General features: G+C 38.0%; 1 protein-coding gene across 1 annotated transcript; it reads right to left on the bottom strand.

The window, feature by feature from the left end:
* Positions 1-6,725: 6,725 nt before the first annotated feature.
* LOC118327628 (cytochrome P450 3A40) lies at positions 6,726-13,121 on the bottom strand. Its single transcript, XM_035661057.1, has 13 exons — positions 12,989-13,121; positions 12,792-12,885; positions 12,033-12,085; positions 11,621-11,720; positions 11,404-11,517; positions 10,906-10,994; positions 10,646-10,794; positions 10,345-10,472; positions 10,172-10,247; positions 9,899-10,059; positions 8,341-8,567; positions 8,072-8,234; positions 6,726-7,699 (listed from the first exon to the last, which is right to left on the bottom strand). Exons 1-13 carry the CDS (start codon positions 13,057-13,059, stop codon positions 7,610-7,612), a joined length of 1,515 nt encoding a protein of 504 aa, XP_035516950.1. The 5' UTR covers positions 13,060-13,121; the 3' UTR covers positions 6,726-7,609.
* Between the last annotated feature and the right edge of the window lie 483 nt (positions 13,122-13,604).

The raw sequence follows: 13,604 nt of genomic DNA, 5'->3' as shown, positions 1-13,604 counted from the left end.
AGAGATGGTGGAAGACACAGCACAAAAGAAAAGGAACAGTTTTGATTAGTGCCTTTGCTCCGATACAAAAGCTAAGCATTATATATTCTATAGTGACTGTTCTGGGGTTTTTAAGTCATATTACATGATCTTCCTTCGCAGTTGGAGTTTGCCAAGTTTTTTTGGGGGGGGGGGGGGGTTATTGACTTAATTGATAGCGACTGCTCCGAAGATGACGCAGTTTCTTTTTACAAACTTCTAGTCAACTGGGCAAACTTCATCTGCTGAAAAAAGCTATAAAAAAATGGAGCTTGTTGGAAGAATGTTTTGTCAACTTGTTTCTAAAGGTCAAGAATGAACCCAAAATTTATGTTTTAAGTTACACAGTGGACAACAAATGCCTGACTAAAATCTGATAATGAAATATTAAATCGTATCATTAAGCAATGACACTTTCCCCTGAACTATAGGGGTGTGTTTATAATACAAACAATATCTTTAGTCAACACCTGAAAAAACTAGGCTGGTGTAGACTTAACACAACACCTGTTAGCCTTCATTACTGCTTCTTTTAGCAGGTCTGGACAACTGCCTCAACAAAAGCACGGATCGTTTCAGGCCCAAGTTAGTTCAAGCCTAAACAAAACCCGTGAAGATAACTGTTTGTGAGGGATTGAGTCAATGTTTTACAATGGGAACTTAATGACAAATGTAAATAGCTTTAATTTTCCCAAGCAGGTACAGGCAGCAAGGCTGTATATTCACTGTAGTTAGGTCTTTGTGATGGCAACCAACCTATATGCCCAAATATGAGTTTTTCTTTGAGCAAGAAACTGAATCCCTACTAATTCCTGGGCTGCTCAGCTCAGGCTCACATCCTCCCTGTGGAGACAAACGAAGAAAAACGAATCCACGCAGGACCACAAATGTGTTTTCAGACAGCCGTCGATGATAAAAAATATGGAAGAAATGTTCCATCTTTTCTCTATAATTTGTCTCCTGAAAAAGTTGCAGCTGCCAATCCAATACTGGATCCATGAACAGTCTGCTCACAGCTGTCTCTGCCTCGAGAAGGCCATCCTCAACTACTGAGTGTCCATGCAGTAAGAGCACCAACGAGGGAGGAAAGACGCCTGTGGCAACTCTGAAGGAGAGACATGCTTCCATAACTGAGACGGAGCAAACTGTGCGTACAGCTTTTCGCTTATTTCCTTCATCGGTCGCAGCTGTTTGCCAGAGATGCAAAGAGAAAGCCGCTGTTCAAAGAACTCACATGACGTTACGAATATTGTTTGCTGGAGGGCACATGAGAGACTCTGAGGGGAAGAAGATTCAGTGGACTAATGAAGACCAAGCTTCCTTTTATGCCATAATACAGATGCACCTAAAACAACATTTTACTGTCTGAGTGTTTCACTGCTGCAGACCACTAAAGGCTTGATAAGGTTAATAAAATGTAATAAAATAAAAACACAAAGTCATGAAGAAAATCTGCTGCAGCCTGAAAGAGAACTATGACTCAGGAGTCGGAGATTATGTGTTTTACAGCAAGACAATGACCCCAATAATAAAAGAAAAAACAATCTTAATGTCCCGACGGGAGCAAGTCAGAGTCCAGACCTCAGTCCAATCTGAAATTTGATGCAGGACTTGAAAACTGCTGCTCACTCGGGGTTACAGTAAAAGCTGACAGAGCTGGAGCAGTTCAGTGAAGAAATCTGGGAATAATTGGCAGTCTCCAGATGAATCAGGTTGATACAGACTAAAGCTTACAGATCCAACGCTGTAATTTTAGCCAAAAAGGTGGCGTCTTCTAAAGTTTGACTCGAAGGGGGGCGAATACAAGCAACTGTTCTGAGTTTGTACTCAAATTAGATCCATCTGTAGAGATTTGTTGATAGTGTGTCTTCCTGATAAGCAGCAAATCACCTAATTAATCCAGAATCATAGCAGTAAAATGACATAAAGTAAAAACACAGTAAATGTACCAGGATTAAAAGAATAATCTATATATTAATTTCCCTCTCCCACATTTGAAGAGTCACGTGTAATTTAGATTTTTTTTTCCAGCTAATCTTTGAACACTAAAACAAGCCGCAGAGGCAGAACAACACATGTGAACATGGCTGGTTTGGACGTGGCCTAGGTTTGTAAGTCTTGTGTTTACTCCATGTGCTCCTGCAATGAGGATGTCATTCCAGCCTGCACTTCCTGTTCAATTCCCGACACACCCCCAAACAGACCTGACAGCCAATCACAGAAGATAATACCACCCTATATATACACACACACACACACACACACACACACACACAAAACCTCCTCCCTCTCCGCCCTTTGATTGACACACAAACACAGACACACAAAGTCAATGCTTTTCTGTTTGTTAAGATAACTTCTGTCTTAAAAGAACTTTAAATTTAAGCCAAAATATTTACAGTGGTGAAAGAAAAAACAAAAATAAAGATAAAACCATATTTTTAAAAACACAAGGTGGTTCCCCTTGATACAAAAAAAAAAAAAAAAAAACCTTTATGTTTCAGCACAAACCAAACACACCTCTTCCTTAAAAACTGGTGAGCTGAGCAGTCAGGGGTGCGTTTGTTTACATTAGTGTTTACGTGACGGAGACATGTTGACTAACAGTCTCAGCTAATAACATTATCGCCCTGAAAACTGTTGATACACGAGTTTTTAAACCAACAACACAAACAAACAAACAAACAAAATATATATATTTGCAGTTGTTATATTTTTATATTTTATGTGACAACACGGCTTTAAGCTTGTCGGTAGTTTAACGCTTTATAAAGGCACTCTGGGGCCTTAAGACAAATACATTTATTAAATAATAAAAGTGTAATATCACAGCTAATGTGGAGCCACGTTGGGTTTTTATGTTACAGCTTCACTGTTTACAGATATCAGAACAAATCAAACCGCTCGGACAGGACAAACTTTGTACCCCCACTCAGATTATGACTTCCCTTTGGCCTTTTAAGTGTGAATGTACACAAAACCTAGTTTATTCCCCCCCCACCCCGAAAAAAAACTATTAACTTTAGAAACGTTTGATTCAACAGTTTCCAAACGAGGAGCGAGAAATAAAACCATTAAACACACACACACAAAAAAAATCGATTCTAACATCAGCTGCAAGGATGTTTTAAAAAAAAAAAAAGAGCTTAAAACGGGATTTTAAAAATAAACAAATTTGTCTTTCTTTCTTTTCTTTTCCTTTCTCTTTTTTTTTTTTAGCAGGCAGGCCAAAGCCAACCCGTGTTACCATAGTAGGCATGCGGGTAACGTTAGGCAGCTGTGCCTAACACTCCCACCGCTCCCGGGGGGCAGCCGGCCAGCGGCGAAGCCCCGCCTCGCGCTGGAACACCCCGTCCACCGAACACCCCGTTATCTTCCCCCCAAGCACCGGAGGGAGAAACGCGGCCGCCTCGTCCGTACGTAGCTGGCAGTGTCGCCGCGAAATGAAGGCTCCGAGTGACGCCATGTGATATCCCGGAGCAAATGGACCGAGTTCGCGGCCTATGGTGACCGTCCCTCTGGCGCATGAACATAGCTCAAAGTCCCCGGCCTCCAGTCCGGGCAGGGCCTGTGGAGAGACAGGCGAGGCGGGACGGGAAGGAGCCGGACGTCGCCGCGCTTCCATCCATCCGCGGGCCGAGGAGGGCGACCGACTGCGGTGGTAGTGCGAAGGTCACACGCGCGGACCCGAACGGTCTGCACGGTGCCGACTGAGAGCCAAGGCAGGGGCCTCCTAGCTGCCGGTGTCGTCCCGGTAGTCTGCCCATCTTCCTTTTCCGGAGGGTCAAGCAAACACACACCTCACCCTCCCTCCACACACACACACACACACTTTAGTTCTCGCACACACAAGAGTTGCAACGTGAGAGTTTTCGGCCAGGGCACTTGTTCGCTCTCCGTGGCTGTCGGAACAACATGGAGTCCGGGCGCGGCGGAAGACCCGGACCGGATTCTGAGGCAGGAACGTGGACTCGTGCTGCGTTCAGGGCCTCCTTGTAAATCAGGAGCAGGATCAGAATCAGAATCGGGATTTTCTTTGATTGTATTGGTTTTTTTTTTGTTACGCACGAGGAATGTGACCTGGTGCAATTGGTGCTTAAAATATACAAATACAAATATACAATTGTTTTCAAATCACACAAAAAAAAAATCACGCAGAAAAATAAAGTACTTTTGGTTTGAATCAGAATCAGAAATACTTTAATGATTTAATAAATTACTTTCGTTACAATCTCCAGATATACATACAGTTTAATAATGTGAATGAGAGGGTTACTTTAAAAATGTAATTTGATACCATTACTGATTACCTGTTTAATAAAAAGATTACTTTCCGTTACTTTTGGATTACTTTAGGAACTAAAATAAAATAAACACATGAGTAAAGAATCAGATACATACATAGGGCGGCAGTAGCTCTGTGTGTAGGGCAATATTGTACCTTGTTACTTAAATTATTTGACAAAAGAGTTCATAATTACTTTACAAATCAATATTTTTGCGTACAAAACTGTCAAAGACCTAAATAAAATATATTTTGTTATAAAAAATCCAAAAGTACAAGTGCTGTTAAAACAATCAATCAATTATTGAAAGAGTCCACTGACTGTTTGAATATTTTCTCCTTGCTATATTGTTTGCATTTAGAATAAGAGGAGCGTTTAATTTTTTTTCATCATGACTGATTTGTGGACAGCAGGTTCAGAAATATTTATTCAGCATGTCTGTTGAGATTCTTCAAACCTTTTCCAGTATCTTTGAATGTTAACATGTTAACAAGACCTGTTTTATTCCAAATGTACTGTGAAATAATGCAATGGAAGTTTATTTTAAAACAAACAAAAATCACAGAAAGAAAAGAGGAATCCATATAAAATTAAATTAAATTAGACAAAAATAAGAGAAAAGATGAATAGTACAGTTACAGTGCAGTAATAATTTGCCTAAACTTTAATAAGTATGTATAAGTCTATAAGAGAAAGTGTGTTTAATGGTGTACAGATCAGCACGTTACGTTGCAGTTGCAGAGAAAGTCCTTGTCGAGCAATGGCAGCTCAAAAAATCTGCAATACTTTCACTATTAGCAGAAATAGAAACCTAACATAGCAAAAAAAAAAAAAGTCTGCAACATTTTTTGTTACCAGCATGGCTGCAGGTTCTCTGTCCCTGAACGCCACATCTGTGCACCTCGGTCTATAGGCTGCAGCTCATCGCGTCACACCAGGAAACGAGGCTGAGTCCAGTAGTATCTCGAGATTTGTGCTGTCGTATTATTCAGAGCTGATCATTTATCACAGTCTTTCACTTTCATGTCTTTTAATTTATTGTTTTTTCATGTGAATTAAATAATAAAATAAATAAATTTCACAAATAACAGCCACTGAAATCACATCCATTGGGGAATGTTTATTATGTTTGTGTAATACATGTGTTATACTATAATATGTATTTATTCTGTGAGCTACAGGTTGTGCATCTGTTCGTGATAAGTGGAAATGCTGCAGTAGATTGAGGTTTGGGTCGTAATATGACAGATTTCAGCTGTAGCCTGCTGCACATTTCCTCTCAATCCTCCCAGAGAACATGTGGTGTCTGCAGTGTAGCTGGTTTGGCCACCTTATTTTTTGTTGTTTTTTTTTTTTCTCTTTCCTTTTTTTATCTCTACCCTCTGTTTATAAACATGGAAAGAACAAGATGGTTAAAAAAGTCGGATAGTGGATCTGCGAAGGAGCGGGAGCACTTAAACAATAACCGAACAAAACACGAAACACACACCGTCCACAGGAGGGCGCTGTTGGGACGTAAAACATTCAGAGAGATAGAAAGGAAAACAAACACAATCACAGTTTTAGCCTCTTAATGCACTTTATTATTGAAAAATCTGCTCAAAATATCAGAAATATAATTCAGTCCTGGAAAGTAACTAAGTACATTTACTCAACTACTGTACTTTAGTACACATTGTTTATTCTTGTGCCATTTTATACTTCTACTCCACTACAATGGGGCAATATTGTACTTTTTACTTTAATTATTTGACAAAAGAGTTACTAATTACTTTACAAATCAATGTTTTTGCATACAAAACTGTCAAAGATCAAATATATTTAGTTATAAATTAAACTATATAAGTGCCGTTAAAACAATCAATGAATTAATGAAACAGTCCATTGACAGAAAATGAATTGGCTTTTTTAATAATTGTTTCAGTCATTTTTTATGTAAAAAAAAAACTTTTTTTTATTGCTTTTATTTTTAATAATTAAAATTTTCTTTTAGTAATTTTGAGCTTTGGACAATTGGTTGGCCAAAACAAGCGTTGTGAATGTGTCACTTTGTGTTCTGGGTAATTGTGGCAGCAGTCTATTGATGCACATTAATAATGGAAATGTATATATATATGTATGGGTCAATTAATGGAAAATACGTATCAGATTAATCCATAATGAAAATAATCAATAATTTTAGGAGCTTTTTATTTGTTGTTAGTATTTAGTTGTTTTATTAATAGTAAGTATTATTGTTTAGTCTACATGTTTGCTTTATTTATATTCAGTTTTGTTTTGCGAGTTTTTTGTTTAGTTTTATTATTATTATTTTGTTTACTATATTTAGTTTAGTTTATTTTGTTTTTGTTTCATTTGGGTAACACTGTGCACCTAAAGTTATAAGTAGGAAGGCAAGCATAGGACCAGCATGCACCTGGGTGGGCTGATATTTTTTTAATAGAGCAGGAAAGGATACAGAAACCATGATTTTGTGTTTGAAAAAATATAAATCTTACAAAACACATATTTTGAATGGACAATGGACTTATTTTCCCCCTGCAAACAACACAGCACTAATATATAATATTATAACAGTCAGTATACAGTAGTAAAAGTTAAAGTATACATAACAGAATGTTTTATAGTGTGATATTAATGATTAAAAACTTAAAAAAGGATCTGAATATTACCTCTATTACTGACTTTTTTTATTTCAGTTAATATTTTACACGGGGTGGAAAGAAAAACACGAGCACCTGCAAAAGATAATGAAAGCCTGTGCAATCAGCCTGCAACAAATAACAGTACTTCCTTTGGTAAAGCTTTTAAAATTGAAGAAGTGTTGATTTAACTATATGGTTAAACACTGAGACAATAGCGAGTGGTTCTCTTGTGTGACATTAATAGCAAGTATACTGCAAGATGTTTTTTGTTATTTTGTCCACCAGACCTCAGCCCATACTTCATGTTGTAAATATTTGACTTGCTTGGAAAGAAATGTCCCTCTTATTTTTTAAAACTTCTAAGTAAGTATGAAAAATGTATCTGTCATGCTGCTATTGTACAGTCACATTTTAATCATTTATAGCACATGCAAGTTGCTATAACACTGATCAAATCACATGTAAGAATGACAGTATGCATAAGAAATTGTTATTGTTAACACAGCGTTAAAAATGATCCGTTTGTCACTCAGATTAGGATAAGTGTTGATAAAAGCTTTGACAGCAGCAAAAAAACAGTATCAGCTAATGTGCATACAACAAATGGACATGGTGTTACTTCAACATAGTTAAAATAATTATCCTTTATCTTCTTGTTTTTTAGCTTGAAGGTTCAGACCTTGGCTCCAGCTTCAGTTTGATTGGTCGTTTTGGCATCAGCAGGCCCTGGATGTCCATCTCAAAGGGCACCTGGCAGGAAATTGCCAGTGAAGAGAAAAGAAGCGTGAACAAAATCAACAATGCATAAAACTCAGCTTTGTTATTTCAAATCTACAGCTGGCAGTATCACAGAGGGCAGAAACTTTACGCAAAGAACGGATAGCTTATTGAATGCGCTATTATACATTTTAGCAGTATCAATTATATTCTTGTTCAAAGTCTCAGCTAGTAGCTTTTGATCTTTGACCAGATATATCTTTATAGCACTGCTGATTGGCAATCTTTGGCATTATATAACCCCTCAATATCAAACTGGAAATGAATAACATTTGGACAGAATTACTCTTATGCAATAAAAAAAGCAATAATAACCAGTGTAAATATGAACATCTGGGGTCTCACCTCAGTCTCCTTACACACAGAGAAGCTGTAACTCTGGAGGATCTCCACTATTGCTAGTTTCATCATCACCAGAGCAAATCGCATCCCTATGCAGTTCCTTGGTCCTGCCCCGAAAGGCATGTATGTGTACGGATCAATAGTCTCCTTGTTCTCCTTGCTGAACCTGAGTGCGCACACAAACACATAATAATTTATTAATAAAAGAAATTAGAGTTAATAACCTTCACAACCTGTTTTGGTGAACCTAAATATATAAATCCTTTCTATACCTCTCGGGTTTGAACTCCTCCGGCTCGGGCCACAGATCGGGGTCCCGGTGCAGGGGCCACGTGGGTACCATGATAACCATATCTTTTGGAATCACAATGCCATTTATCTCAACAGTTGCCTTGGCCACACGCTCCAGACGTGGAGCAATGGGGTACAGTCGGAGAGACTCGTTGATGACGCTGTCTAGATACTCCATCTGCATCAGAGCTTGGTACTCAATCGGAGCCTACATAAAAAAAAGACAAACATATACACGACTTGCTTTGAATTCTCACTCATGCCACTCAGGAGAAGACCTCCACTCTGTTTTACTACACAAGGCTAGGAGCTACAACAAGTGCTGAAGGGATACAGTGAAGATTGATGGATTTTTTATCATTGATTTTAGGAAATAAACGTATTTGCTTTCTTTCTTTCTAGGGTTAGATCCATTGAGTATATATATAAGGGAAAGAGTTTTCACGTCTGTAAAGTGAATCCAATGTGGAAGTGTGTTAAAACCTGTGTTCTATGTAAAGGCCAGCAGGGGGAGCTCCATTGGCTGCACACTGATACCGTTCACTCTAATGGTGAATGAGTGGACTTCTCACTTCATTTATGAGCTCAGGAAACAGTTTCCTAACTAGTTTATGGCCTTAATCACTAGTTTCACGTCTTCTTCTGGACTATATGATGTTTATTTCGTAAATTATAGTCCAATTTAGAGTAAAACAGACGATAAAGCAGAGTATGCTTTTGGATGGGGCTACCTTATGATTGACAGTGAGTCTGTCTAGCGCAGCACACGAAACTCAGATCAAACTGTCAAACTAGGCAGTGATGATCAAATACGAGGCAAGATTCCGTTACTGCGTTGTCTATTTCTCACCTAAAATCGTTTCAGAAACATATTTTAGTGTACTGTTTTAGCGGTAATACGACAGGTGTGTAACCAGGTGAGCCGCTATTGTTTATACAGACAAGTCAAAACTGCGCAGCCAACGTGAGCAGCTCAACACGCAGTACGTCACGTCAGCTGGCTCGCACTGGGTCCGTCTAACTCATAAAGACAGCCAAAACACTGAACTCGAGGCTTCAAAACGGTACTCCACAAACAGATGGGTGACGTCACGATAGGTTCACACTTGGTTAGATCAGAAGATTGATACCACTCTCTTTACCACTCGTTTATCTGGTAAATATAAGGCTACAATCAGCAGGTGCTTAGCTTAGCTTTGCATAAAGACTGGAACCACAGGGGAAACAGTTAGCTTGACTCTGCCCAAGGTAACAAAATCTTCCTGAAAGTTCCTTTAATGTTTACTAATTAGCACATTATATCTTGTTTGTTTAATCCATACCAATTTTTTTGTTTTGTACAGATGTGTAAATAAGCATGTTATTATTATTGTTATCATTTTATAAGGTGATAATATATCAGATATATGGGATTTGTCAATTTGATGTGGAGTTTCTCTGCCCCAAAGTGGCCAAAATTCAACGAAAGCAGCTTAAAATTAGTTCTTTTGAGACCTTCCTGCTATCTCAAACATTGTCCTCTGTCCACTCTCGAGGTACCTTGTTAGGGAACGTGGAGTCGATCTCCTGCTGCAGCCGTTTCATCACATCAGGGTTTGTCGCCAGATTGTAAGCCAAGAAAGTGAGAGAGCTGCTACTTGTTTCGTAGCCAGCAAAGATGAAAATCATTGCTTGAGAAAGGATCTCATGATCGCTTAAACCTGGGGAGATAGCAAGATATAGAGAGATATGATTTAGAATAGCATATATAGATTATATTTAGTTGTGCTTTGGCGTGTGGTAGATATTTATGTGACTGTGTATTTGTGTCACCTTTATCCTGTTCTACTCCACTGAGGTCATTGTTTTTCTGGGAATCAATCATCAGCTGAAGGAAATCCACGCGACTCTAAAAGGAGACATACTGTATGAGAATAGCTTTAATTATATTTCTGAATCCGCCGATACACGTACACGCATACATACGCATGCACAAACAGTCAAACCTTTTGCTTGCTGGTCTCTCGGTTAGATTTGATCTTCTGCAGTGCAGCGTAAAAGAAGTCTGTGACATACGAAGGGAAAAAGGAAAACTCCATCTTCTCAAAAACAGGACCCATAAAGGGGAAGAAAGCTGGAATTAAGCAGAAAGCAACACATTTATCAAGATGCAGGAAAGACAGTGACTGCATCGACTGTTAACATTCACAATACGTTATCCAGCACCGATATTTTTGGGTTTGCCAGCCAGGTGAAAGACATAATTACAAAAAGCTGCATTTTACAGAAATAAAATGAATTATGTACCAACAATGAGGAAGAGAGGGCTGAAAAGGTCAAACTTCAGCATCTTCTTGATGTTGGTGACAAAGGGATCTGAGGGGTTGTTGAGAGAGTCTAGGTCTACACTAAAGGCTGTGCTGGTTACAACATCCATACTGTAGGGTCCAAAGAACCTAAAGAACACACAAGCACATCAGAGATGCAGCCTAACAGAGAGCTGTCTTTATGCATTTTCTGGGAAACTTTAAATGAATGGAATATATCGGAGTATAAAGTGTTCTTACTCCTTCAGCTCTAAGGGCTCATCCTTGTCTGCCTTCTTTTTCATGCTGCTGATCAAGTTAGCAGAGTGCTGTTTCATTATGCCAAACATCTGAAACAGAAATAGGAACAGATTAACAGTTACGCACAGGCTTACTGCAATACTGGAAAATACAATACACAATACATGTGTCAAGATCAGTAGTTCCCCACCCAGGGGTCGAGACCCAAAGTTCCAGGATAAGTCTGAAGGGTCACAAGATGATAAAGCAGATAAAGGAAGACAAATAAAATGACATAATCATGTTTCTTTTTCTGACTTTCTTTTAATATTTACTTGCATGTCCACACAGACCATAACCTGTGATGGGGGCTCAATAGCATTTCAAGGGCTCATGACCCTAAAAAGGTTGGAAATCACTGCTCTAGAGAGAATTTAGTCAAGTTACAACACGGACCGTCACTAAAAAATATTCAGTTTAACATGCATTCAGGAGGTACAGAGCAGGAGAGGGCTGTACCTCTTTCAGTCTTCCTGAGGTGAAGGAGGGAGAGAGAACACTGCGGATCCTCCTCCACTGGTCATCCTCAGCAATGGACACGGCATCATACAGTGGTCCGTTCAGACGGAAGTTCTGAAACAGATTTAGGAAACATCGGCCAATGATGAGGAGAGGTCAACTAAAATGCAGCATCCATAATACGTGAGTGAATGTGCTATATGGTAAGAGTGCATACTCTGCGATTGGTGAAGAGGGAGTAACACTCCTTTATCAGAACAGTTTTTATCATGGAAACATCTGTGATACACAGCACAGGCTGACGGCCATCATAAATGCTAAATATGAGAAGAAAATAATTGAATATGAATAGAAAAATAATAAAACACCAAATGAAATGTTCATGCATACATATACAAATCTACCGTTGTAAAACAAATATACAACACTGTAAATACAGATGTTTTATGTGGACAGACAAGCTCACTCTAAGGACAACAAATATACATTGTATTGTATGTTTTTTCTTTGATTTTTCTTTTTTATGCAATAAAAATCTCAGATTTAATCTAATAATAAAGGATCATCATCATTATCATCATCATGATCATCATCATCATCATCACATACTGTACAATATGCAGACTTACCCCCATGTTTTCCCATATTTCTGAAAGCACTCAAAGTCAAAGTTCATGAATCCCTACAGACAAGAATAATAATGTACAGATTATGAATTGAACTCCTTAATTCAGTCCACTTAAATATGATGGGGATATTTCTGGCACCAACAATTATAAAATGTTTAGATCATGAACAATAACAATGTTAAATTCTGAAAGATATGTGGACTACAACTGCAGTCGGTACATGGTTAGTTAACATCTTTTCTTCTATTATATAACAAAAAAACATAACACTACACAGATCATAATTATTGTTTTGAGATCACCTTTCAACTTTCACAGTCAAAATGTAATAACACAACTGAGATACTTCTGCTTTCATACAAAGGCTATTAGTTCCCCATTTCCTAGGAAGTTAAATCCTGGGAAATTCATTCACTGGGAACCTTTTTTGTTTTGAAAACTATCCTTAGCAATGTCAGTGGATACATATGACATTTCAAAAGTATTTTGTCACAGTAAAAAGCTGTAAAACAGTGTGACACATTATGCACTGTTTGTTCAGAGACCTAAACTCTACAACTACATCTCCCAAAACCCAATGTAAGACTACTGGGGCCTTCAATTTTTGTCAGCAAACATAGTTTACATATCAACAGAAAAGAATAGTTTTGCTCAATATTATGTCTCAATAAAAAGATATATTTAAAATTCTACAAAGAACACTACACATAGAGCAGACACAGTAATGTAACTAACACACTTTTATAGATTATTACCAACCTTTCTATATGCCAACATAGTGCCAAAAAAGGGGATCGGTTTAGGACCAGGGATTCCCATTTTCTTAAATGTTCCATATGGCCAGTAGACATACCTGTGCAAAACAAATAAACAGAGGTAGAAGAGACAATATTTGTATCATGCACACAGTTACAACACAGAACAAATACCTGAGACACATATTCTTAAACACTTACACAAAGAACAGTGTGATGAGAGCAACCAAGAGGGTCCATGTCTCGGCAGAAAAATATAAGAAGTAGCCCATCTCTGCACGTTTATTCTCTTCTAACAACGGCAGCACAAATGTCACTAAAGTCCCAAATCACAGCCAGAGGCTTTTATCTCCTGCTTTACAGACCTGTTGCGTGAGTAGGGGAAGTGTGTGAGAGTTGAACCAATGGCAGTCCAGCACTATAAGGTGACTCATTGACAGCATTTACATTTATCATACTTTATTAGCTCTGCCATCTGTGACGCTTTAAAAAAACAGCTTTAACATACTGTAATAAATAGAATAAAAAGTATAAACAAATATTTTCTAAATGTCTGTAGGGACATATACTCAGGTGTGTGGTTGTTAAATTGTTTGTTTTTACATATTTTTCCCTCTCTGTGCTCACACAAAGTAAGATTATTATAGTTAACTAACACTAAAACTAGGTGTGAAAAATGTTTTTAGTTAACTGAAATAAAACTAAAACTTTAAACTAAATATGATAAGAAATTTCTTTATTTGCAGTCTTTGTCCACTTTTTATTTAGAGAAAAAAAATGCCCCCCTCCAAATAATAAAATTAAAAATTAAAAATTA

Source organism: Morone saxatilis, unplaced genomic scaffold (assembly GCF_004916995.1).
Source record: "Morone saxatilis isolate NCDOM2014 unplaced genomic scaffold, NCSU_SB_2.0 Contig17, whole genome shotgun sequence".
Lineage (NCBI taxonomy): Eukaryota > Metazoa > Chordata > Actinopteri > Moronidae > Morone > Morone saxatilis.
Note: the sequence above shows the minus strand (reverse complement) of the source record. Positions and strands in the feature narration are given on the sequence as shown.